The sequence below is a fragment of the Bubalus kerabau genome, chromosome 2, assembly GCF_029407905.1.
Source record: "Bubalus kerabau isolate K-KA32 ecotype Philippines breed swamp buffalo chromosome 2, PCC_UOA_SB_1v2, whole genome shotgun sequence".
Lineage (NCBI taxonomy): Eukaryota > Metazoa > Chordata > Mammalia > Artiodactyla > Bovidae > Bubalus > Bubalus kerabau.
This window is the reverse complement of record NC_073625.1, coordinates 92,443,200-92,469,648: the sequence shown is the minus strand read 5'-3', so window position 1 is coordinate 92,469,648 and position 26,449 is coordinate 92,443,200. Positions and strand designations below refer to the sequence as shown.

Below are 26,449 nucleotides of genomic sequence, written 5' to 3'. Positions count from 1 at the left end.
AGCAAAAACAAGACTGGGAGCTGACTGTGGATCAGATCATGAACTCCTTATTGCAAAATTCAGACTTATATTGAAGAAAGTAGGGAAAACCACTAGGCCATTCAAGTGTGACCTAAATTATACAGTGGAAGTGACAAATAGATTCAAAGGATTAGATATGATAGTCAGAGTGCCTGAAGAACTATGGATGGAGGTTCATAACATTGTACAGGAGGCGGTGATGAAAACCATCCACAAGAAAAAGAAATGCCAAAAGGCAAAATGGTTGTCTGAGGAGGCCCTACAAATAGCTGAGAAAAGAAGAGAATCAAAAGACAACGGAAAAAAGGAACGATATACCCATCTGAATGCAGAGTTCCAAAGAACAGCAAGGAGAGATAAGAAAGCCTTCCTAGGAAACAATGCAAAGACATAGAGGAAAACAATAGAATGGGAAAGACTAGAGATCTCAAGAAAATTAGAGATACCAAGCGAACATTTCATGCAAAGATGGGCACCATAAAGGACAGAAATGGTATGGACCTAACGGAAGCAGAAGATATTAAGAAGAGGTGGCAAGAATACACAGAACTATACAAAAAGATTTACTGACCCAGATAACCATGATGGTGTGATCACTCACCTAGAGTTAGACATCTTGGAGTGTGAAATCAAGTGGGCCTTTGGAAGCATCACTACCAACAAAGCTAGTGGAGGTGATGGAATTCCAGCTGAGCTGTTTCAAATCCTGAAAGATAACGCTGTTATAGTGCTGCACTCAATGTGTCAGCAAATTTGGAAAAATGAGCAGTGGCCACAGGACTGCAAAAGGTCAGTTTTCATTCCAGTCCCAAAGAAAGGCAATGTGAAAGAATGTCCAAACTACCACACAATTGCACTCATTTCACTGCTTATTTAACTTACATGCAGAGTACATCATATGAATTAACGGACTGGATGAAGCACAAGCTGGAATCAAGATTACAGGGAGAAATACCAATAATCTCAGATATGCAGATGACACCACCCTTATGGCAAGAAGAGAAGAGGAACTAAAGAGCCTATTGTTGAAGGTGAAAGGAGAGTAAAAAAGCTGGCTTAAAACTCAACATTCAAAAAACTAAGATCATGGCATCCAGTCCTATTATTACTTCATGGCAAATAGATGGGGAAACAATGGAAACAGTGATTTTCTTTTACTGGGCTCCAAAATCATTGCAGATGGTGACTGCAACCATGAAATTAAGACACATGCTTCTTGGAAGAAAATCTATAAGCAACTTAGACAGCATTTTAAAAAGCAGAGAGATCACTTTGCTGACAAAGGTCTATATAGACAAAGCTATGGTTTTTCCAGTAGTCATGTACGGATGTGAGGGCTGAGCACCGAAGTATTGATGCTTTAGTACTGTGGTGCTGGGGAAGACTCTTTACAGTCTCTTGGACTGCAAGGAGATCACACCAGTCAATCCAAAAGAAAATCAGTCCAGAATATTCATTGGAAGGACTGATGCTGGAACTGAAGCTCCAATACTTTGGCCACCTGATGGAAAGAACTGACTCAATGGAAAAGACCCATATGCTGGGACAGATTGATGGCAGGAGGAGAAGGGGACGACAGAGGACGAGATGGTTGGATGGCACGACCGACTCTATGGACATGAGTTTGAGCAAGCTCTGGGTGATAGTGAAGGGCAGGGAAGCCTAGCATGCTGTATTCAATGGCGTTGTAAAGGGTTGGATATTACTGAGCGACTGAACAACAAATCAAATGCGGAAATATCTAGCATCACAAAGTGTTCAAGCGATCCAGGCATTGGCCCTCCTGGTGGGCCTGGGCAGAGAGGTGCCTTCTCCAGACAAGGTTTTCTTAGCAACCACCTGCGGCCAAACCACCTCTCCACCCCCAATAGGTGGCAGCTGAGCAAAGAACTCCTCCACTCCTGGCAGTCATCATTTCGCAATACTTAGGCGCTTACTTAATAGAAATTTAGTAAACTGAAGAAATCGATGTATGCAAATACTTTAGCACGAGTGCTGGCAAAATGAGATTTTAGATTTTACCTGCAGGGTATTCATCTGTGCATCATTAAACTATGAGAAGTAGAGGAGAAAGGAGCCCCCCGCCCCCCTGCAGTTCACACTTCCTGCAGTAGGACGTGGCTCTTCGAACTACTCAAACCAATTGCCTGCCTGCCTATCTGCTTGACTGTCCTTCCCACTTTGCCTGCAAAGGCTCGATAGCCTCTAGCGCAATTACTCCAGGAGAAGCGGGCAGCAGCTGGGGAAGTCTAGACTTGTGGCCCAGGCGACGTGACGTCATCACAGAGGGCCGGGGTTAGGGAAAAGAATTGTGGGAGGAGATTGCCTTTCCCACGACCTTATAAGGCCTCTTCCCATAATCCTTTCCTTCCCTTCGCCATCTTTCTTTCTCCCCGGCACTAGCAGCCATGAAGTAAGCAGGAACCCTGCGTCCCAATCCTCTTCCATCTTCGCTCTGAGCGCCTCTCCGGCACCCTAGGCATGGCCTCTTCTTGCCGAAGATACCCGCCATCCCAGCTAATGGGCTTTCGCTTTTCGTTACAGGGTCGAGCTGTGCAGTTTCAGCGGGTACAAGATCTACCCAGGACATGGGAGGCGCTACGCCAGGACCGACGGGAAGGTGAAGGGCCGCGTGGGCTAAACGTACCGTGTACTTCTAAGGAAAGACCGGTCTCATTTGGTCTAAGCCGGGTCCTTTACCACGTCATTGTTGGTGCTTGAAAAGCTTGAACCGGCACCCTGTGTGCAGTATTTGTCAGAAGCCTCTAAGTGAATCAGTCTTGAGCTTGATCAAGTGTAGATCAGGTCGGAAGTTAGGAGCTTGTATAATTTTAATGTTCCGATGTAACAGCAGTGGCCTAGAGAGGTATCTGGCTATTTTATGGATATCAGGTCCATCTCAGGAGAGGCAGGATCCCTCCCAGAATTTGACACCCGACCCCTCAGTATGGACGTAGGTTTGCTCCTCTCGGGAAAAGACAGGCCCAAACGCAGAGACGGTTTCTTGCCAGTTCTGTGACAAAAGCCTTTTGGTCTGCGTGGATCTCAATTTTGTAAAATGAGAGGATATCACTAGAATATTGATTTACTAATAATTTCAAGCTCAGGCTTCTACTTTGAACTTGTCATGACAGGTTTTCCAGTTTCTTAACGCAAAATGTGAGTCGGCATTCCTTTCCAAGAGGAATCCTCGTCAGATCAACTGGACTGTCCTCTACAGAAGAAAACACAAAAAGGGACAGTCGGTAAGTGAAACGCACTTTGTTAATGTTGTTCTAAAGTTGCTAAAACTCTTGAGCGTCAGTTGCTGCTTTATAAAACTAATTAAATGAGACGGTATGTGAAAATATAACTGTTGAGCATCAAACAGTAAAGTGAGAATGATTGATAAAATCAATCTACCCTTGCCTCCTTGTATCTTCAGCTCACAGTAAAAATTGATTTGAAATTTGACAGCATCCCCTTTCCAGAGTGAGTAAATTACATAAAGCTCACGTGAGTTATAGGGCACTGTGGACATGTTTAAGATGTTTGAGTGGAAACTAAATAGTTCTTATGGAAACTTGTTATTGGTTATAATGCTTATAGAATTATTCCTAATGTAGGGATCGTATCGCTAAGTCTTCCAGCATATTAGTTTGTTCTTAAGACTGGATGTGTTTTTAATTTATAGCCACACTGCCTCTTTGTTGCTGCTCTTTGTCTTTCTGTAGTTGGGGTGGGGTTGGGTGGCTTCTCCTTGGAAAACGCAGGCTCTAGTTCTGGGGGCTCAGTAATTGTGTCTCACTGGCTTAGTTGCTCCAGGCAGGTGGAAGCTTCCTGGGCCTAGAATGGAACCTCTGTCCCCTGCATTGGCAGTGGATTCTTAACCACTTTCCCACCAGGGAAGTTCTGTATGTGTTTTTTGGAGTGGTCTTTTAGGTTGCTGAAAGAGATTTTTGAGAAAAAGTTTGAGTGACATGGCAAGAAAATTATTATGGGAATTCAGAGGAAAGGAGAATTCTAAATTAAAAGTGAATGTGGGGGAAAAAATGTGGAGAAGGAAAAAAGGCTGGAAAATTCCATAAAGGAGCATGGCGGGTTACAGTCCATGGTGTCGCAGAGGCAGACACAGTCAGTCAACAAACAACAAAGTCTAACACAGTATTTTTAAAAAACCCGTGAATGTGACATTAGGATTAGGATGGCCCTTATCCAAACAGGGGGAGGGGTGGTGGGAGGAATTACAAATGGTGGTGGTGGTGTGGAGAAATTGTAACCCTGCATTGCTGAATGAAGATGGTGCAGGCACTGTGGAAAGTGATTTGGCAGTTCCTCAAAAAGTTAGAGAATTACCATCATATGATCCAGCAGTTCCAGTTCTAGGGCTGTATATATTCAAGAGGATTATAGGCAGGGATTTGAACAGATAAACATGTATGGTGATATTTGTAACTATTATAATGGAAACAATCATATGTCCCATCAGTGGATGAATGGATAATAAAATGTGATGTGTGCGTACTAAGTCCCTTCATTTGTGTCTGTTGCTTCAGTCATGTCTGACTCTTTGCAACTCTGTAGACAGTAGCCCACCAGGCTCCTCTGTCCATGGGATTCTCCAGGCATGGATACTGGAGTGGGTTTCCATGCCCCACCTCCAGGGGACTTTCCCACCCAGGGATCGAACCTGTGTGTCTCTTACATCTCCTGCATTGGCAGGCGGGTTCTTTTCTACTAGCTACCTGGGAAGCCCTTATTTAATGGGTGCAGTTTGTTGTATTGTGAAAAAGTATTTGAGACAGAAATGGTGTTTGCACAACACTGCAAAGGTACCTAATGCCACTGAATTATACACTTAAAAATACTTTAGAATGATCAACTTAAAGTTGTATATATTTTACCACATAATAAAAAATATTTTTAAGTGGATTTGAGAAATTATAAATAGGTAAATACTAGCATTTTATCCAGTAAGATTTCATCTTGATAAAGTTTAAAATGAGCATTTGACTAACCACAAATGTGTCCTCTTTTCTCCATATGTCCCATTAAAATTTTTAAGATATTTTGCATATCCCTGCCTTCATAAACAGTTCAAGTATATTTTATTTTTCCTTGGACTTAAAGGCAAGATCTTTCTTCTCATAAGCACTGTATTATAGATTTCTGGTATAGAATCTGCAGCAAATGTTTGAATTATGTTGATACTCCGACATTCCTTAACATTTGGTGGCTTTACTGTCTTAATCAGTTTTCTAACTTGACTGTTTCTTCTAATGTCAGTACTTTGAGAAAAACAAATCAGAGTTTGAGGTTAATTTTTTTTCCAAAAGCACATTCTTTATCATGAACAATCATACTAAAATTGCTTTTAAAGTACTGTTCAGTTAATTTTCCTAGAGTTTAACTTTGTCTTTTTAAATAAAGTAGTAAATAATCAGGATTAACCAATTTATAATTGGAATACTTACCTGAATATTGCAGTATTTTATATATAGATGCTTTAAAAATATATTTCAAATAATCTCATTTGAAATTATTTTTCAAATAATTTCATTTCATCTCGTTTCAAATAATTGCATGAATTGTTTTGGGAGGTTTTTTTATTTTTGGCGGTGCTTTGCAACATGTGGAATGTCAGTTTCCCAACCAGGGATTAAACCTGAGCCACTGGCAGTGACAGCTCAAAGTCCTAACCACTAGACCACCAGGAAACTCCCTAGTTGAATATTCCTGTGGTCTGAATTGTGTTTCTCCCCAAAATTCCTTGACCTCCAAGGTCAGGAGGTGGGACCTTTGGGAGATGAAACAGTCATGAGGGCAGAGCCACCATGAATGGGATTAGTGCAAAAGGTCCAAGGGAGAGCTCCTTTGTCACCTTCTGACATTTCATTTCTCTCCCATATTCATGAAGCAAGGTTTCTAAGCATGCTTACCATCTTTTTGTTCTATAGGAAGAAATTCAAAAGAAAAGAACTCGCCGTGCAGTCAAATTCCAAAGGGCCATAACTGGTGCTTCTCTTGCTGATATAATGGCCAAGAGGAATCAGAAACCTGAAGTTAGGAAGGCTCAACGAGAACAAGCTATCAGGTAAGAAATCTCACTATGGGCCATTTCAGTTATATGGAATTTAGGTTATGTATGGGTTTACAGAATAGAATCTTAATCTGATGTTATTTTGTGTTGTGATACTTGAATCTTTATAAGGATTGTCAGTTGTAAATGTTTGTGTTTAATAATACAGAAGTTTATACTATAAGTCTAAATGATTTGTTGAAATTCTGTATGCAGTTATAAAGGTACTATACAGTTTCTAATGTTAAGCTGATGTGGTTAATTACATTTGTTATTAAATCCTTTGGATTTACCGTACAAATAACTGCAGATGGTGAAGGAATATGTTATTTCTACTTTCTTCAAACACTGCTGCTGCTAAGTCGCTTCAGTCGTGTCCGACTCTGTGCGACCCCATAGACGGCAGCCCACCAGGCTCCCCCGTCCCTGGGATCCTCCAGGCAAGAACACTGGAGTGGGTTGCCATTTCCTTCTCCAATGCAGGAAAGTGAAAAGTGAAAGTGAAGTCGCTCAGTCGTGTCTGACTCCTAGCGACCCCATGGACTGCAGCCTACCAGGCTCCTCTGTCCATGGGATTTTCCAGGCAAGAGTACTGGAGTGGGGTGCCATTGCCTTCTCCGTCCCCAAACACGAGCCTTTTGTTAATAAGCTGTACCCTTAAGGGGTAAAGTGCTTTTTGCTTGTTATCAGTTCAGTTCAGTTCAGTCTCGTCCAACTCTGTGACCCCATGAATCGCAGCACGCCAGGCCTCCCTGTCTATCACCAACTCCCAGAGTTGACTCAAACTCACGTCCTTCAAGTCGGTGATGCCATCCAGCCATCTCATCCTCGGTCGTTCCCTTCTCCTGCCCCCAAACCCTCCCAGCATGAGTCTTTTCCAGTGAGTCAACTCTTTGCATGAAGTGGCCAAAGTACTGGGATTTCAGCTTTAGCATCATTCCTTCCAAAGAACACCCAGGACTGATCTCCTTTAGAATGGACTGGTTGGATCTACTTGCAGTCAAAAAAAGTACTTTTTGCTTGTTATAGATAGCCTTTTGTTAATAAGCTGTACCCTTAAGGAGTAAAGTGCTTTTTGCTTGTTGTTTTTAACTCCGCAGGGCTGCCAAGGAAGCAAAAAAGGCTAAGCAAGCATCTAAAAAGACAGCAATGGCTGCTGCAAAGGTAACTGTCGGATTGTCTAAGATTTCTCATTTAGAGCAACAGGAGGATTTATTTTTAACCCAAATTGTGGTAAATTAAAAAATTTTAAAGGAATTTAGTGTAAGGCTTTAATGAAAATGATGTCCATGATTGGTTTTTGGGTGAGTGATTCAGGACTCCAAAGAGGTCCTTGGCTAGAGCCTTAAATGTGTCTGTAAGTGCTATATAGAAATGAGAGAAAGGCAAAGTTTATTTTGAAATACTTCTAGGTTTTCAGTAAAAATTTCTGTAATTGTTTAGAACTTACTCAGTTTTTATCAGTGCTAAACCATTTAGATAACCATAGTAAAAATTTCAAAACCAGGAAATTAGCACTGGACCTTTTTCTGTTCTTAGGATATAATTGAGGATCCCCCACTGCATCTAGTTGTATCTCAGTTATTTCAGTCTTCCTCTCTGGCTTACATTTATATTTCATATAAAGGTAGAATTCTAACTTGAGGGGAGTTCTTTATATTAGGAACACAAATAATTAGGAACACAATCTAGGATACACACAATATGGGCATAAGAGCAGTGATTGAAAGAAAAGAAAAACTCACATGGAATAATGCCACATAACATGTTCTCTTTTTACAGGCTCCCACAAAGGCAGCACCTAAGCAAAAGATTGTGAAGCCTGTGAAGGTTTCTGCTCCTCGAGTTGGTGGAAAACGCTAAGTTGGCAGATTGGATTTTTAAATAAAGATCTGACTACAACTAGATTGTGGTGTAATTTTACTCTTAAAGCAGGCATGTTTGGCCTACACAGTAATAGTAGTTAAGAATTTAAGAGCTAAGTGTTCTTTAAAGAGTTCATTTCTCAGGAATAAGGCCTCCTACTACTCCTAATATAAGTCTCTTAGATGGAGAGATGTTAAATATTCATCTTTAAATAAGATCTGTATGGTTAAATGCAGTTCTTACTCACCTGAGGCTGTAAGGACACGTTATGTTGCATTATGTAGATTTTAGACTGCCTTTTGTTGTATAGATTGTAGTCCATGTTGATTGCTAAAAGATGTGGGTTTGGTTTTTTTTTTTTCTTATCACTTCTGTTTGCAAAAAGTAAGCGTTTTTTAATGGACTGTTAAACTACCCTTTTCCATGATAGACACATTTCATTATTGGGGATGCCTTTGGTTCTCTAGTATCTCACCTTTTAACCATTAGCTTATAGCTGAGCTAAAACTACTTAAAACTCACCTGTATTATCTGCTCTCGCTTCCAGAAAATAAGCTTAAATGAAGACTACACTTTTGGAGGGAGGAAGGGTCTGTGGTGTGATGCTTGTGGCACCTTAGTTCCCAACCAGGGATCAAATCCCAGGCCCATAGCATTGAATTTGCTGCTGGACTGCCATGGAATTCCCCAAGGATGCAACCTCTTGAGTATTAGAAAAAATAGTTCTTGAGCTGGGAGTCTGACAGAGCTGTCCTTAAAATTGCAAAAATGTCTTGAGTAGCCTGCTGATGTTCAAGTTACAAGTCACTATATTATGTAATTGTTATATGAAAAATAGTAATCATAATTGGTGTTAAGAGGCTTGCACATCTATGAAAATTAGATCATCCAATGTACCAGCACTCCACACCACCAAGTTGCAAGGATACAACAAGAAATAAGCTACATCCTCTTGAGAAATGTGATTTTATATATAAGAATAGTTAAATTTTTTTTTTTTTTTTTTTTTTGGCTGTACCCTGTGGCATGTGGGATCTTAGCTTCCTGACCAGGAATGGAACCCACACTCCCAGCATTGTAAGGCTGAGTCTTAACCACTTGACTCCTGAGGAAGTCCCTATTCTAATTTTTTTTTAATGAAATTTTAAGAAAAAAGGTTAATCAAAATACTCAAGATGAATACAGGTACATGTTCTTACTTTTGAACACAATAAAATGTCCCCTTAAAGCACTGCTTTTCTGGTCTTAAATGTCTAAAATGGAACTGCCCTATTCTGATTATCTTTCAGTCATGAATAGCTTGAAGTTTAGGAGGATATAAACACTAAATGAAACTGTTAGTCACTCAGTCGTGGGAACCCCATCGACTATGGCTTGCCAGGGTACTCTGTCTATGGAATGATCCAGGAAAGAATACTGGAGTGGGTTACCATTTCCTTCTCCAGAGGCTCTTCCCGACCCAGAGATCCAACATGGGTCTCTCCGGTATTGCAGGCAAGTTCTCTACCATCTGAACCACCAGGGAAACCCAAAAATACTAAACACCTGTTCTCATAGGACAGGAAGTTTTAGCTTTTCTCAGTAAGACCACTGGACCAGTCCTATAACATTTTATTAAAACCTTTCTCTATTGGCTCAAAGGCACAAGAGAATCTCCGGTTGTGTTTGGCATGAGAAGTAATTTCTTTTCTAACTTAGCTTCTCTTGGCCGTCCAGAAATTGTTTACTTAACATTTTAATCTATTTACATCAGTTTTAAAAGACGTATATTTCACACCGAAGCATTGAAACATACACATCCCATGGAGAGTGGATTTGGCCATCAGTTCTGGGGAGGGATGGGTCTCCACCTTCTAATACCTCCCTCCCCTACCTGTGGTCTGAAATGAGTGGCCCTAAGTAAACCCCAGGCCTGTTAGTTGTATTTTTCCACCGACTGGGAGCTCACTTAGCTACAGCCAGAATATTCAAGTGCCTTAAGTATGCCTTTTGTTAATTGCTGCAGTCCCCACTGGCAAGTGACTTGGAGACCTAGTGTACCCCGCTTTCTGAGCCCACTGCTTTCATCTGCAGTCGGCCCTCACCTGTCTCCGCAGCGCTCAGCGCCTCACTCAGCGACTGCAGACCTAGGCAGGGTCAGGAGAGGGTTGGCTCAGAGTTTTCAGGCTCCAGTAAAGCACCTAAGGGCCAGACCCCGGATGGTTTGGAATGTCGTAGGCCTGAGGCAGACTCAGTCCACGGAGAGGTGACCAGGGCGACCCCTCCCGTCTACCAATGAAAAATCTGACGTAGGACCTACACCTCACCTTGGGAAGTGCAGTTCGAATCGCCGTGGCCTTTGGTGCATTCAGTATATGTTGGGTGTAAAACCGAGTGTTTTTCTTCCCCAAACTAAAAAAAAAAAACAGTGCTAGCTCATCGTCACCGCTCCTTGCCAACATGATTGACTTAATGGGTAAATTGTCACTACATAAGCTGATCACTGCAGAAAAATACCGACTATCCACGGGTAGTTTGAACCAGCAGTATCTTAGAAACTACAGTAACTCCTACCACGGATGGATTTAAATTTTTAACACTTGACAGGAAACTACATTTCCACGTGAAAGGCCTTTCTTTGGTCTTATATTCAGGGACTGTAGACCTCAATATTTTGTGTTCTATGTTTTTGGTTGTCTCAAAACGCAGACGGAGAAGATTCCATTGCACCTTGGGGTATCAGACAGGGTTAACTGCCCAACAGCTCCTACACGTGCTCAGAGCAAGGGAAAGAAGGGGGAAATAAAAAAAGGGAAACTGCCAGGACTTAATATGTCTGCTCAAAATCTCTTGGCTCTTCCAGGCAGGGCCTACCCGCTTCCAAAATGTCCGCCCGCAGTCCTGACGTCACTCAGTCGGCTAGATCAAGCCAGAAAGCCATGGCGCTCCAATCAGGGCTCAGCTCCCTCACCCACTGCCCTTGATTAGCGTCACTTCCGGTGGTGCAGCAGCCATTTTGTCAGTCGCCAGCGGATACCGCGCGCTGGAGAAGTGCAGTTCCTCCTGGTTACCAACTCGTCCGTTCTCCCTCTGCGCTGCAGGCGCCGTCGAAGAGCACTCACTGTAGACACAACTGGTCCTTCCCATAGTACCGCCGCTGCTGTTGCATCCGCCCGGGGCTAGTGCGCTGTCTTCCTTCCCTGCCACTGACAGGCGCCTTCAGGGAGCCGCCGTCAGCGATGTCAAGCGAAGAAAGCTACCAGGCCATCCTGCGCTACCTGACGAACGAGTGCGAGCCGTACGCGCCAGGCACCGAGGGCAATGTCAAGCGTAAAATCCGCAAGGCGGCCGCTTGCTACGTGGTGCGGGACGGGACCTTGTACTACCAGCGGCGGCAACGGCACCGCAAGACGTTCGCCGAGCTGGAGGTAGTGCTGCAGCCGGAGCGGCGCCGGGGTCTCATCGAGGCTGCGCACCTGGGCCCAGGCGGCACTCACCACACCCAGCATCAGACCTGGCACGACTTGTCCAAGACGTATTGGTGGCGAGGTACGACCTCGCCCGCGGCGAGAGGGAGGGCGGGCTGGCGGCTCGGTCCCAGGCAAGGCCCGCAGGCGACGGCAGGCCTATCTTGCATCCGCGAGTGTGAGGTTCCCCGCAGCCTCCCCCCGGACTCCACTAACCGATCTAGCCTAACCTGTGCCCGGCGGCGAAGCGCCTGCCAGGCATAGCCCAGAGGGTGGGGGACGCGAAAGGAGCCGCACTTCCCACAGGAAGGAGGCCGGGGAAGCTGGGGGCGGGCCCTGGCCTGGGGTGGGGCGAAGGGGGCTTCCCCGGGGGCCGGACCAGCCGCGGGGAGGGGCCGGGACGCGCGGGCTGCCTTGGGCCCGCCTCCTTTGGCCGCGCGGGATGGGGCGGCTCCTTCTTAGCGGAAGCTTCTCGGCTGCCGTTGCGGATGCTGCGCTTTTAACTCCTGTTTACGCTGGTGGTTTGGGGGTAGCGCGGTCCGCCCCCAGCCCAACCGCTTTCTGCGATACCTTCCCCTAGCTTGTCGGCCAGTGAACTTGAGATTTTGCGGACCTACTTACCAAGGTTCATGATTGTGCTATACCGCGGCGTGAATAAGGAATCACGCAATTTTGTGCAGCAGTGATTTAGAGTGACTGTTGAACCAATCATTTGAGCCTAGTTTTTAGGATAGGAATGTAATAGATGCTCTCAATTCTGGATATTTTAATGTCCTTCTCTTTGATATTGTGAAGAGCGCTTTGGAAACTGAGGCACTAAGTCAACCCAGAAAAGATGCGGTTTCTGTGATTGTTCTGGTCCGGGGGAGTGTGGCTCTTAAGTTTAATTCTTTGGGAGCCAGGTTAGGGAAGTAGACAAAGGACCGTTGGTTGGTTGTTTTTTACCGCCCTTTCCAAAAAGTTGATGAGTATTCAGACTGTTTGGTTTTCATTAGTAAAAGTTTGCAGGCCTATAGAAGAGGTTTTGTTAGGAAGGATTCCGTATGGCTCTACAGAAATTAGTTTACGGTAACTTACCTGTGAGTTAGGAAGTTCGTCTACTGAATAGTTTCTCGAAGTTCTTTTCAGTTTATGAAATTTGTTGAATATTTCGTTTCGCTGCTTTCGTGTTTTCAAAAGCAGTCCAGTTCTGTGTTCTAAAATGCTTTCCCTTAATTTATATTACATTTTAAACCAATATCTAAATTGAGTTCCTGTAAAGAGACACAACTGTGAAGGAATAATAAGAAGTAAATGCTGCAGTTTGTTAAGATTGATTTGTTTAGAGATAACAAACGTCTCAGGTTTAGTATTTTATGGCATGTTAACATAATTACAGCTGAAGGAAATACAGGTCAAGTTTTTACATGCAAGTATAGTGCTGAGCACTTATCTTCACATATTTGTGTATATGTGTTCAGTCGTGTCCGACTCGTTGTGACCCCATGGACTGTACCCGCTAGGCTGCTCTGTCCATGCAATTTTTTAGGCAAGATTTCTGGAGTGTGTTGTCATACTCTTTTCCGGGGATCCTCCCAACCCAGAGATCCAGCCGGTTTCTCTTGCCTCCCCTGCATTGGCAGGCGGATTCTTTACTTTTGCGTCACCTGGGAAGCCCTATCACCTATTAAGCTTCATCAAACCATGTAAATTGGAAACATTTATGTCTCTGTATTGCAGATGGGAAAATCAAAAAGCACTAGGAGTTGACCTTTGGGATTTCAGACTTTTCTTTACTATTATATGGTGCTAAATGGAGTTTAATGTTCAGAATTTTCCTTCCCTAAATTGATTATCTGTGAGTGATAGCTAATCCAGTATTTTGGTTTTTTTAGTATGCAGTGTCTTAAAACACAAAAACTCCTGAGACTGTGTTTATGTTCTTTTTTTTAAATGAGAAATACATTGATGGTTGTGTAGAATTTTGAAGTCCTTAAATGTCCAGACAGCTGTTCTCTTAAGTTTTGTACTAAACCGCAGAACTCAGAGGCTCTGAGATCCTTTAAGAGAATCCCCAAAGTCAAAATTCTATTCATAATACTAAGGTACCATTTTCCTTTTCACTCATTCTCTCAGGAGCGGAGTTCTCCAAAGACTATATCACATGCGCTATATGGCATTATATTAAATGCATATATGATCGTGTCTTTTGTTAAACGACACATTAAAAAGGCAAAACTATCAAGTAGCACTGCTTTTCTCACTTTTTTATGTTTTGGTAAATAGTATTTTTCATATAAATGCTATATTTGTTAACGTGTAATGAGTTTATCATACTATTTTATCTCATTTTTTTTCTTATTAATATGAGAATTCATAGTCAATAAGTATCAGAAGAGTTTGCTTTCGATTATTAGCTATTCATTTTGATGTTTCTTACATGAACACTTTGCTTGTTTATTTGTTTACTATAAGTCTATTAAAATTAACAACACTAGGGACTTCCATGATAGTCTAGCGGTTCCCTGCTTAGGGAACTAAGATCCAGCATGCCCCTCAGAACAAAACTATATATAGAGAAAAATAAACATCCTTAGACCTGGAACTGATATTGATAAAACAAATTTTTAATTATTAGTTTTTAATGTGTCATACACTGCAAATGGACTCTCAGATTTATATTCAAAGTCCTGTAGACTATCTGGGAGCTAATAAGATTTGGAATGAATGACAGAGATGACAGAATGATCTCTCTTTGTTTCCAAGGCAAACCATTCAATATCACAGTAATCCAAGTCTATGCCCCAACCAGTAACGCAGAAGAAGCTGAAGTTGAACAGTTCTATGAAGACCTACAAGACATTTTAGAACTAACACCCAAAAAAGATGTCCTTTTCATTATAGGGGGCTGGCATGCAAAAGCATGAAGCCAAGAAACACCTGGAGTAACAGGCAAATTTGGCCTTGGAATATGGAATGAAGCAGGGCAAAGACTAATAGAGTTTTTTCAAGAAAATTCACTGGTCATAACAAACACCCTCTTCCAACAACACAAAAGAAGACTCTATACATGAACATCACCAGATGGTCAACACCAAAATCAGATTGATTATATTCTTTGCAGCCAAAGATGGAGAAGCTCTATACAGTCAACAAAAACAAGACCAGGAGCTGACTGTGGCTCAGACCATGAACTCCTTATTGCCAAATTCAGACTTAAATTGAAGAAAGTGGGGAAAACCACTAGACCATTCAGGTATGACCTAAATCAAATCCCTCATGACTATACAGTGGAAGTGAGAAATAGATTTAAGGGCCTAGATCTGATAGAGTGCCTGATGAACTATGGAATGAGGTTCGTGACATTGTACAGGAGACAGGGATCAAGACCATCCCCATGGAAAAGAAATGCAAAAAAGCAAAATGGCTGTCTGGGGAGGCCTTACAAATAGCTGTGAGAAGAAGAGAAGCGAAAAGCAAAGGAGAAAAGGAAAGATATAAGCATCTGAATGCAGAGTTCCCAAGAATAGCAAGAAGAGATAAGAGAGCCTTCCTCAGCGATCAATGCAAAGAAATAGAGGAAAACAATAGAATGGGAAAGATAGAGATCTCTTCAAGAAAATTAGAGATACCAAGGGAACATTTCAGGCAAAGATGGGCTAGATAAAGAACAGAAATGGTATGGACCTAACAGAAGCAGAAGATATTAAGAAGAGGTGGCAAGAATACACAGAAGAACTGTACAAAAAAGATCTTCACGACCCAGATAATCACGATGGTGTGATCACTCACTTAGAGCCGGACATCCTGGAATGTGAAGTCAGGTGGGCCTTAGAAAGCATCACTACGGACAAAGCTAGCAGAGGTGATGGAATTCCAGTTGAGCTATTCCAAATCCTGAAAGATGATGCTGTGAAAGTGCTGCACTCAATATGCCAGCAAATTTGGAAAACTCAGCAGTGGCCACAGGACTGGAAAAGGTCAGCTTTCATTCCAATCCCAAAGAAAGGCAATGCCAAAGAATGCTCAAACTACCGCACAATTGCACTCATCTCACATGCTAGTAAAGTAATGCTCAAAATTCTCCAAGCCAGGCTTCAGCAATGCATGAACCGTGACCTTCCAGATGTTGAAGCTGGTTTTAGAAAAGGCAGAGGAATCAGAGATCAAATTGCCAACATCCGCTGGATCATTGAAAAAGCAAGAGAGTTCCAGAAAAACATCTATTTGCTTTATTGACTATGCCAAAGCCTTTGATTGTGTAGATCACAATAAACTGGAAAATTCTTAAAGAGATGGGAATACCAGACCTCCTGACCTGCCTCTTGAGAAACCTGTATGCAGGTCAGGAAGCAACAGTTAGAACTGGACATGGAACAACAGACTGGTTCCAAATAGGAAAAGGAGTACGTCAAGGCTGTATATTGTCACCCTGCTTATTTAACTTATACGCAGAGTATATCATGAGAAATGCTGGGCTGGATGAAGCCCAAGCTGGAATCAAGATTGCTGGGAGAAATATCAATAACCTCAGATATGCAGATGACACCACCCTTATGGCAGAAAGTGAAGAGGAACTCAAAGGCCTCTTGATGAAAGTGAAAGTGGAGAGTGAAAAAGTTGGCTTAAAGCTCAACATTCAGAAAACCTTCGTGGCATCTGGTCCCATCACTTCATGGGAAATAGATGGGGAAACAGTGTCAGACTTTATTTTTTTGAGCTCCAGAATCACTACAGATGGTGATTGCAGCCATGAAATTAAAAGACGCTTACTCCAAATAAATGACCCAATCAAAAAATGGGCCAAAGAACTAAATAGACATTTCTCCAAAGAAGACATACAGATGGCTAACAAAACACATGAAAAGATGCTCAACATCACTCATTATCAGAGAAATGCAAATCAAAACCACAATGAGGTACCATGTCACACCAGTCAGAATGGCTGCTATCCAAAAGTCTACAAATAATAAATGCTGGAGAGGGTGTGGAGAAAAGGGAACCCTCTTACACTGTTGGTGGGAATGCAAACTAGTACAGCCACTATGGAGAACAGTGTGGAGATTCCTTAAAAAACTGGAAATAGAACCGCCTTATGACCCAGCAATCCCACTGCTGGGCATACACACTGAGGAAACCAGAAGGGAAAGAGACACGTGTACCCCAATGTTCATCACAGCACTGTTTATAATAGCCAGGACATGGAAGCAACCTAGATGTCCATCAGCAGATGAATGGATAAGAAAGCAGTGGTACATATACACAATGGAGTATTACTCAGCCATTAAAAAGAATACATTTGAATCAGTTCTAATGAGGTGGATGAAACTGGAGCCTATTATACAGAGTGAAGTAAGCCAGAAAGAAAAACACCGATACAGTATACTAACGCATATCTATGGAATTTAGAAAGATGGTAACAATAACCCTGTGTATGAGACAGCAAAAGAGACACTGATGTATAGAACAGTCTTATGGACTCTGTTGGAGAGGGAGAGGGAGGGAAAATTTGGGAGAATGGCATTGAAACATGTAAAATATCATGTATGAAACGAATTGCCAGTCCAGGTTCGATGCATAATACTGGATGCCTGGGGCTAGTGCACTGGGACGACCAAGAGGGATGGTATGGGGAGGGAGGAGGGAGGAGGGAGGAGAGTTCAGGGTGGGAAACACATGTACACCTGTGGCAGATTCATTTTGATATTTGGCAAAACTAATACAATTATGTAAAGTTTAATAATTAAAAAAAAAAAAAAAAAAAGACGCTTACTCCTTGGAAGAAAAGTTATGACCAACCTGGATAGCATATTGAAAAACAGAGACCTTACTTTGCCAACAAAGGTCCATCTAGTCAAGGCTATGGTTTTTCCAGTGGTCATGTATGGATGTGGGAGTTGGACTGTGAAGAAGGCTGAGTGCCGAAGAATTGATGCTTTTGAACTGTGGTGTTGGAGAAGACTCTTGAGAGTCCCTTGGACTGCAAGGAGATCCAACCAGTCCATTCTGAAGGAGATCAGCCCTGGGATTTCTTTGGAAGGAATGATGCTAAAGCTGAAACTCCAGTACTTTGACCACCTCATGCGAAGAGTTGACTCATTGGAAAAGGCTCTGATGCTGGGAGGGTTTGGGGGCAAGAGGAGAAGGGGACGACAGAGGATGAGATGGCTGGATGGCATCACTGACTCGATGGATGTGAGTCTGAGTGAACTCCAGGAGTTGGTGATGGACAGGGAGGCCTGGCGCGCTGCGATTCATGGGGTCACAAATAGTTGGACACGACTGAGCAACTGAACTGAATGAACTGAATAAGATTTGATCAGTGTAGAAGCCAAGAAGAAAACTATTTCACAATCAAGGATAGTTTACTGGAATTCATTAATTATGCTGTTTTTTCCAGAATGCTGCCCTCATAAACACTACCATTATATCCTGGTACTTGGGCCAGTTTGTAGCAACTTCAATTGTTTAGCACAGTGAAAAACTCTGACTCAGTGTCTAATGTTGACATATAGCAAATTTATTGAAGAATGTAAAATGTTAATAGATATAATTGTCTTCTCACCCCCTTATTTTATCCTGTATTGTAATCGTATGCTGGAGTTTCAAAATAAATGACTCCCCTGCCTCTGTCAAATGCTGACTCATGGGGATCTACAGTTAATGCAGAATGTGAATAAAAAAATTGAATTAGTAGAAAAAAAGATTAAGCTAGCAAAATCATGTAATAGGTTAAATTAGCTATAGGCAGAGCTTCCTACCCAAAGAACTGACTTGTTCTATGGGGATAAATCAATGCTGCTGTTATCTAATCTAGAAAAAGAGGGTGTAATCCTTGAAAACCCATCAAGAACTGGGTCTAGGTAAATACAGCTGTAACTATTTTGTAACTTTGAAGAAAAAAACAAACAAACCTGAGTGACTAATACAGGAAGGAGGTAGAAATAGGAGCCAATACTCTGGGCCTCACCACTGATGGGGCGGGGAGAGGTTCTTGAACAGCTGACAGGAGCAGATTGTTCATTCTGGTAGATTTCTAGAGCAGTGGTACTCAACCCTGCACAATTTTGCCTCCCAAAGAACATCTATGTCCAGAGACTTTGGGTTGTGGTAACTGGTGGTGATGTTTGTGGGGTGGCTGTTGACTGACCTCTCGTTGGGTAGAGGCAGGGATGCTCCTAAACATTTCACAATATGCAGGACAGGACAGCCTACTTACCTCTCCCTGCCCCCCATCAAGAAGCATCTGGCCCAAAATGTCTACACTGTTGAGACTGAGAACCCCTGAGATTGAGTGAGAAACTGTTCTTCAGGTTGTTTTATCAGAGGTCATTTACCTACTGGGCTCAGTAAAGAACCTCTTAATGCTAATCTGGTATTTTATGTAGACATTTTCAAGGCACCAGAAAAGTTGACCTTTGAGCACTTTCTAACACTTATGTAGTAGTAGTAGTTACCTTATATCAGACACTGTTCAAAGTGACTTAGAAATACTAATATTTTATCACTGTGACATTCTGTGAGGTAAGTGCTCTTATCCCCATTTTGCAGATAGTGATAACACATAGGCACAGAGAGGTTAGGTTAGTAACTTGGAACATGGTCACAAAGCTGGTCAGTGGATTCTAATTTTCCTGCATTAAGTAGTTTTCTACCCCTTGTAATTACCCAGTCTCAAAATGAAAATACTCAGATATGTTGATGTCTCTTCAGTGATTAATTTGAGTCAGATTCTTTCAGCTTAATCAGCTCTAGGCAAGCTCCAGAGATCAAGTTCCTGAATCTGTAAAGCTGGATTTGAAATGATCCCATCAGAACACCAACACTTGAGTTAAAGGACCTGTGAAACAGGATGATTTCTTTGGACAATTGACCCACTCTAATATAGTAATTAATCATTTTTTTTGTGTATGCAACTTTTCCTTGTATTTTTCATTCTTCTTTAATTTTTATTTTGGCTGCACTGGGTCTTCTTGCGGTGTGTGGGCTCTCTAGTTATGGAGCGCCGCCTTCGTTCCCTGGCAGCTGTGGAATCTCAGTTCCACAGCCAGGGATCTAACCTGATTCCCCTTCTTTGGAAGACAGATTCTCAACCACTGGACCACCAGGGAAGCCCCAGTAGTTTTCTTTTTGTTCATATGCTTTCTCTGTAATTTCTCCAGTGGTTTGAACTCAACTGGTTTTAGTTTGATTAATGTCTGCTGTATGCAGAATATGCTGAACTGTGTAGCATTGTAAAAATTTTTTAGAAATACAACCAAAGTTAATTAGAAGAAAGCTGTTTCCTCTTGTCATCTTTATTTTGGACTTGGAAATTTCCAGAGCAGCTCTTTATTTACTAAGTATGGTTCTTACTTAGAAATATATATGTATATTCTCTTACCTGTTTCTTCTCCCGCTCACATACCCATGTGTTCTTTGACCACTCTAGGCTTTTGTAAGTGTACAGCTCAGGGACATTAAATGCACACTGTTCACATTGTTGTGCAACCATCATAGCCACTCATCTTCAGAAATGTTTCATTTCAACCCATTATCAATCTGTTAAAACTTGCTTGCTATAGCTAATACAGGTGTAGATTTATTACTGACTTTAATTACTATTTTCAGAAACTAGACTATAACCTCTGTTCCTCTCTTATCTGTGCACATATAAATACCTTTCTTATAAAAGTTGTATTTAATTCTAATATTTCTTGCTATATTCTGGGTGGGGGGTGGTGAACAAATAAATCGGGCAGATTTCTATGTTAACAGGTTACTGTAGAACTCAGCTTTTAATATGATGAAATTCATTTGTATAGCTATAAAATCAGTATAATTTTCTGAATTTATTCTTCCATTGTATACTTTTCTTTTTTTTAGTAAGTGTGGGAAACATATTTACTAAATTTCTCAAATACAGTTTGAGAAATTTACTCAACTACTATCTGAAAGTTGAAATTCAAGGAACTTAGTATAATTTGTCGTTTTGAAACTCTTTTCAGGAATTTACAATATAAGGCTTCCCTGGTGGCTCAGCTGGTAAAGAATCTGTGTGCAACGCAGGAGACCTGGGTTTGATCCCTGGTTTAGGAAGATCCTCTGTAGAAGGGAAAGGCTACCCACTCCAGTGTTTTGGCCTGGAGAATTCCATGGACTGTATAGTCCATGGGGTCACAAAGAGTCAGACACAACTGAGTGACTTCCACTTTTCTCTTTCTGTATCATTTTAGGTAACAAGTCTTTTCATTTGCGTTTTACTTGGGGTTTGTGGGAGAAGTTTCTGCCATAGGGATGGATAAATAGCATCCTGGCTCAATGTTTCAGGGTACATAGCATGTCCTGAAAACCACATGGCTTCTCGGGGCAGACTTACGTAGTTTACTAGATGTGACTTAACTTTTAGGGCTTCATTTTCCTTGTATGTAGAAGGACAAGTAATTGGTGGTCCTCCCTTACAAGTATGATGGAGAGGGTATGTGTGCATGTAAAGTATTCCTTCCTGCTTCCTACTCTTCCCCCAACCCCCCAGCATGCTGAGTTGGAAATTGAAATTTAAAATAGGGTTTTGTGAATGGTTTGTGTATAATCAACTTTTGTTAGATTGTGTATTGTTGTTCAGTTGCTCAGTCATGTCCCTCTCTTTGCAACCCCATGGACTGCAGCACACCAGGCTTCCCTGTCCTTCACAATCTCCTGGAGCCTGCTCAAACTCATGTCCATCGAGTCAGTGATGCCATCCAACCATCTCATCCTCTGTCATCTCCTTCTCCTCCTGCCTTCAATCTTTCCCAGCATCAGTGTCTTTTCCTATGAGTCGGCTCTTTGCATCAGGTGGCCAACGTATTGAAGCTTCAGCATCAGTCCTTCCAATGAATATTCAGGATTGATTTCCTTTAGGATTGGCCGGTTTGATTTCCTTGCAGTCCAAGGAACTCTCAAGAGTCTTCTCCAACACCACAGTTCAAAGATCGTGTATACTGTTATTTAATAAAACCCTAAGATCTCTGCTTTCAAAGATGAGATTTTACACCCATTACAAGTTTTGGTTGTGATCCTGTACAGGTTGCAGATTGGCTCCACCTGTTTTTTTTTCGTCTGCAGTTCAGGCTAAAGGACATTATCCCCCTGGCATATAGCATGTTCCAGGACACATTCAAGTACACATGCACTTGAATGTCCTTTGAGGGGACAGGGAATTAAAGCTTCTGATAACACATGACATCCATCATATCCGTTCATATTCCACTGACCAAAGCATGGTCAGGGCTCATGTTCATAGAGTGGGGTGTCATCAGTATGAGCCACAGTATTACTGTTTATAAAGGGCTGCAGCTGCTAAGTCGCGTCAGTCATGTCCGACTCTGTGCGACCCCATAGACAGCAGCCCACCAGGCTCCCCCGTCTCTGGGATTCTCCAGGTAAGAACACTGGAGTGGGTTGCCATTTCCTTCTCCAGTGCATGAAAGTGAAAAGTGAAAGTGAAGTCGCTCACTCAAAGCAGTTGAATATTGACAATTTCATATAGTTCCTATTGCATAAGTGAGTTGAATCTGAAGTGGAAATGGGCGGTGCTGCATAATCCTTTTATGAGGAGTAAATGCATGGTAAGAGTAAACAACAAAGCAGTCTGTCAGCATGGAAACAGATTGTCATTTATAACATATCTTTGAAGAAAAAAATGTATCTTAAAGAGTTCACTCTACATACTTTATGGGTATGTGTGTGTCTGTACACATGCACTTGAATATGCATTAGTGTACAAAGATTAAATACTTAGTGTAATCGTTAGTTTTCAAATGACAGCAGTATCAAATTTGACTAGTTAATTTTTATTTCATTGTAGGTATATTAAAGCAAGTCAAAGATTACATTAAACAATGTAGCAAATGCCAGGAGAAACTAGATCGGTCGCGTCCTATATCGGATACTTCAGAAATGCTGGAAGAATTGGGACTAGATCTTGAATCTGGGGAAGAAAGTAATGAATCAGAGGATGACCTGAGCAACTTTACTTCGCCTCCAACTACAGCATCCAAGCCTGCGAAAAAGAAACCAGTATCCAAACATGAACTTGTGTTTGTAAGTGGAGCTTTCCATTCAGCTTTTACATCTGTAACTAGTGTGTTAGTATTTATAGTATTTTTTCTTGAACCTCTAAAACTGCTTCCCTGTTGGTACCGTCACTGTTAAATGTGCTAAAGTGTTAGTCCTCACTTCTGTCAGACTCTTTGCCACCCCATGGGCTGTAGCCCGCCAGACTCCTCTGTCCATGGAATTCTCCAGGCAAGAGTACTGGAATGGCTTGCCATTTCCTTCTCCAGAGGAGCTCCAGTCTTGAACGCCGGTCTCCTGCATTGCAGGCAGATTCTTTTACTATCTGAGCCACCAGGTACATGTGCTAAATGTTCGCTAGTACTGCCTCTTCCTTAATCATAAATTTTCATGTTGTTTCTCCTCATAATGTAACTTGTTGATTTGCTGTTAATTATTCCTCCCCTTGTCTTTTTAATTGGTATATTGGTACAGGTAGACAGAATACATTTCTGGAAGCAGTCTGTGGGTCATGCAGCAAGGTAAACTTAAACTGGCTAGGTCTTTGTTTTTTGCCTGCATTAGTGTCTTACATTATCAGATAAATTTCTGACCAATAAAAGGAGGCAGTAGGAAATGAGATGTAGGTTTTCATTGGATCAAGTAAAGTGAACATAGCAGAAGATGGTGAGTACGACTTATCTTTTTATTTAAATACATAGGTAATAAAGAATATTGGAGTATTCATATTAGTGGAATTTTTACAAATGAATAATGTGTCTTGTTTTAAATTTTGTTAAGGGTGAGAATACAAATGATATATAATGCAACTCTTGGTCTCCTACTTATTTTGATAGGTTGACACCAGAGGAGTGGTGAAACGTTCTTCTCCAAAACATTGTCAGGCTGTCTTAAAACAGCTGAATGAACAGAGGCTCTCTAACCAGTTCTGTGATGTTACTTTGTTAATTGAAGGAGAAGAGTACAAAGCTCATAAATCTGTTCTGTCAGCTAATAGTGAATATTTTCGAGATCTTTTTATTGAGAAAGGAGCTGTTTCCAGTCACGAGGCAGTGGTGGATCTTTCTGGTAAGAATTTTCTGATACTCTTTGTTTGTTTGTTAATAAGTACATACTGGAAGAAGGGTGTGTGTATCTTAAAAACTTAGGATCTGTGCTCAAGTGGAAGAAGCCCATTTATAGCACCAGACTAAGCTGAACTGTAAGCTCCTTCCTTTTAGAAAGGTTTCCAAGGTAGATATATGAAAAGCCTGTCATTTCCTACCACTGCCTGTTAGGCAAGAGAGTGGTAGCACTAGTGGAATTTCTGGGATTTACATTGTTAAAACAGTTTGAGAGAAATCTGTAACTACACCAAAGTTATTACACTAAATAAATATATTATTTTAAAATTGACTGAATCTTATGTTTTGGACATATAAAACACTTCTATATGTCTCTTGTTTTTCATTTTTTAAGATTAATAATCATCATTCATGTAGATTTGATAATCACGTTGTCAGTATAGAATACTCAGAATTCCAGGTGTCTTTTTTTTTTTTTTTTTAATTATTATTATTGTAAATGAGTAATTTGACTGTCCTTTGGCCTCACTAGAATTTATATATTGGCTTAGGAGTCAACAAATGAAAATTTAGGAAGCATTAAAATAGGTAACCTTATTTATACATTTTCTTATACTGTTACTTTGCTATAACTCTTAAATAAGTGATGCCACTGGGTGAACTGTCATTTCCCCTTTCTAAAGCAAAAAAGTGACTTTATTCAGGTATATAATATTCACCTAGTTAGCCACTGATCCTTTTCTATCTTACTCTGGGAAGTTAAATTCATATATTTTTTCTTAATAGTAGCTGTATGTTTAATTACTAAAAAAGAGTTCTCAGGTATCCACTTTGTGCAGGGAACTGGCCAGGCTCTAGGGATACAGTGATGAACAAGAGCTTTTATGAAGCATAGAGGAGCTATGTTCTAGATTTGATATTTACTTTCGTGATTCAGAGGAGAAAATACGTCTCATTCTGGACCATCTGAATAATAAAACTTATCACAAGTGTAGTCTTGATATATTAGCTTTGAAATTTTTTCCTTATCTTCCTTGCATCTGAAGCAGAAAGAAGAATGCTGCTCTCTTGTTTCTCAGCAGCTTATAGCAAATGAAATCTCTGCTTCCCAGATAACTGCAGCACAGCATCCTATTATTATTTCAGGAAAATACCTCGGTTATTCTTCATTCCATATGCTTATTTTTATATTTTGTTCAGCAAATAGCAATAGCAAGTGAAGTAGACATTATTAAAATCTTTGTTTGATTTTTAAATAGACTAATTATAAGATATGTAAATATTTAAAAATGATAAAATGTACATCTGTTTTCTTGTTACCTACTTTAATATTGTTGAATTCTTTGTTTATGCTTTCAAAAATTTCTTCCCTACTCAGTCATAAAGGTACTTTCATGTATTGTCTTATAGTTTCTCATTCATATTTAACTTTTAATCTGTTTGGAATTTTTTTAATGGTGTGAGATAAGTATTTGATTTCATTTTTTCCCATTTTGATAACTTGTCTCAGAATTTAGTGAAAACTTCCTCTTCCTACCCATCCACCATGCAAATTCTCTTAAAAAACAAATGTTCACATGTTTGGTACTGATTCTACATTTTTTTGTGGTAGTCTATTGGTTGTCTCTTCCTCCCCTATTATTGCTTGGTCTACCTTATCTTTATAATAATAATGGAAATCTTCACCTTTGTTATTCTGGTAAGTCTTATTCATAGCCCTTTGCTCTTTCACATAAACTTAAAGCACGCTATCTACTTCCACAAAAGGAAGAAAAATGTATTTTGATAGGGATTACATTGAATTAATAAAGTTTTATATTTCTCCATAAAAGTCTTGCACATTAAAAAAAAATTATTTGGCTGTTCTGGGTCTTAGCTGGGGCCTGTGGGACTGTTAGTTATGTCATGTGAACACTTAGTTGGAACATGTGGGATCTAGTTTCCTGACCCATGGTATCGAACCCATGCCCCCTGCACTGAGGGCATGGAGTCTCAGCCACCGGACCACCAGAGAACTCCCTTGCACATCTTTTGTTAGATTATTTTAAGGTAGTTTATACTTTTTGATACTATTATAGTTTTTTAAAATTATGTAATCTGATTTATTTTTATTAATTGTTGATTACTAAATACAGTAGTACTGCTTAATTACCTTAGTCATTCAGACATCTACCTGTAGATTCTTTGAGATTTTCCATATAAAACAAATATATTATGTGCTAATAGTAATGGTTTTGTTTCTATCCTTCCAGTCCTTATAGTTTTAACTTTTTCCTGTTACTTTACAGTGCCATTTAGAACCTCAAAAAAAATAGCAGTTGAATAGAGGTAGTGATAAAGAGTTCACTTATTCCCATTCTAAAGAAAAGGTGTTTTTGTTTTTTTACTGTGAAATATATTGTTTGGTAAGTGTTTTAAATAGATAATCCTTTACCCCCTTTAACATTAAGGAAATTCCCTCTGAAATGAATGTGGACTTACCACTGTACTTTTTCTGTGTCTGTTGAGACCATCTTTTTCATTCTGTGAATGCGGGAAATTTTACATGGGTTTACTAATGTTAACCCAGTTTTTCATTCCTGAAATAAATCCACTTTAGTCACAACATATCATATTTTGTACAGACTGCTTAGAATGGTTTGTACAAACTGGTTTAGAGTACTAACGTTAGACTGTTTGCATCTGTACTTAGGAGTAATTTTTCTTTTTCAGTTTGTTGTGTCAGCTTAATCTTACAAATTGTGTGTTCCTTCCAATTTTTACATTCACTGAAGTAGTTACTATGAAATTAGATTTATCTCTTCAATATTTGGTAGAATGATGGCTAAAATTGGGCCTGTAGTAGACTTTGGGGCAAGATTTCTAGCTACTAATTTTGATGCATTTAATAGTTAGGAAATTATCCTATAGATTTTCTATTTCATCTTGAGTAATTTATAGAAGGTTGTGTATTTGCCATAATATGTCTCTTTCATCTA

At 40.7% G+C, this 26,449-nt stretch overlaps 2 protein-coding genes across 6 annotated transcripts in view; both read left to right on the top strand.

The window, feature by feature from the left end:
• Positions 1 to 2,297: 2,297 nt before the first annotated feature.
• RPL24 (ribosomal protein L24) lies at positions 2,298 to 7,981 on the top strand. Of its 2 annotated transcripts, XM_055568011.1 has the most exons (6): positions 2,298 to 2,434; positions 2,566 to 2,641; positions 3,156 to 3,266; positions 5,958 to 6,094; positions 7,180 to 7,243; positions 7,862 to 7,981. In XM_055568011.1, exons 1-6 carry the CDS (start codon positions 2,430 to 2,432, stop codon positions 7,940 to 7,942), a joined length of 474 nt encoding a protein of 157 aa, XP_055423986.1. In that variant the 5' UTR covers positions 2,298 to 2,429; the 3' UTR covers positions 7,943 to 7,981. The 2 variants fall into 2 exon arrangements, with proteins under 2 accessions (XP_055423986.1, XP_055423984.1); XM_055568009.1 differs by lacking the exons at positions 7,180 to 7,243; positions 7,862 to 7,981 and adding an exon at positions 6,563 to 6,755.
• Positions 7,982 to 10,929: 2,948 nt separating this feature from the next.
• The window catches only part of ZBTB11 (zinc finger and BTB domain containing 11), a 32,231-nt gene continuing 16,711 nt past the window's right edge, over positions 10,930 to 26,449 (top strand). Inside the window, exons 1-3 of one of the 4 annotated variants that reach the window (XM_055567967.1) lie at positions 10,930 to 11,473; positions 22,199 to 22,434; positions 23,244 to 23,475. In XM_055567967.1, the coding sequence (XP_055423942.1) occupies positions 11,164 to 11,473; positions 22,199 to 22,434; positions 23,244 to 23,475 (778 nt within the window). In that variant the 5' untranslated portion in view covers positions 10,930 to 11,163. Of the gene's footprint in view, positions 11,474 to 21,112; positions 21,774 to 21,978; positions 22,070 to 22,198; positions 22,435 to 23,243; positions 23,476 to 26,449 lie in introns of those variants that run through there. The other 3 variants (XM_055567966.1, XM_055567968.1, XM_055567969.1) reach the window with 3 other exon arrangements.

Excerpts from the sequence above, each read along its gene's own strand:
- RPL24 (XM_055568009.1), top strand. Across the intron at positions 2,642-3,155 it reads ACGCCAGGACCGACGGGAAG|GTTTTCCAGTTTCTTAACGC; the intron begins GTGAAGGGCCGC and ends TTGTCATGACAG. Across the intron at positions 3,267-5,957 it reads AACACAAAAAGGGACAGTCG|GAAGAAATTCAAAAGAAAAG; the intron begins GTAAGTGAAACG and ends TTTGTTCTATAG.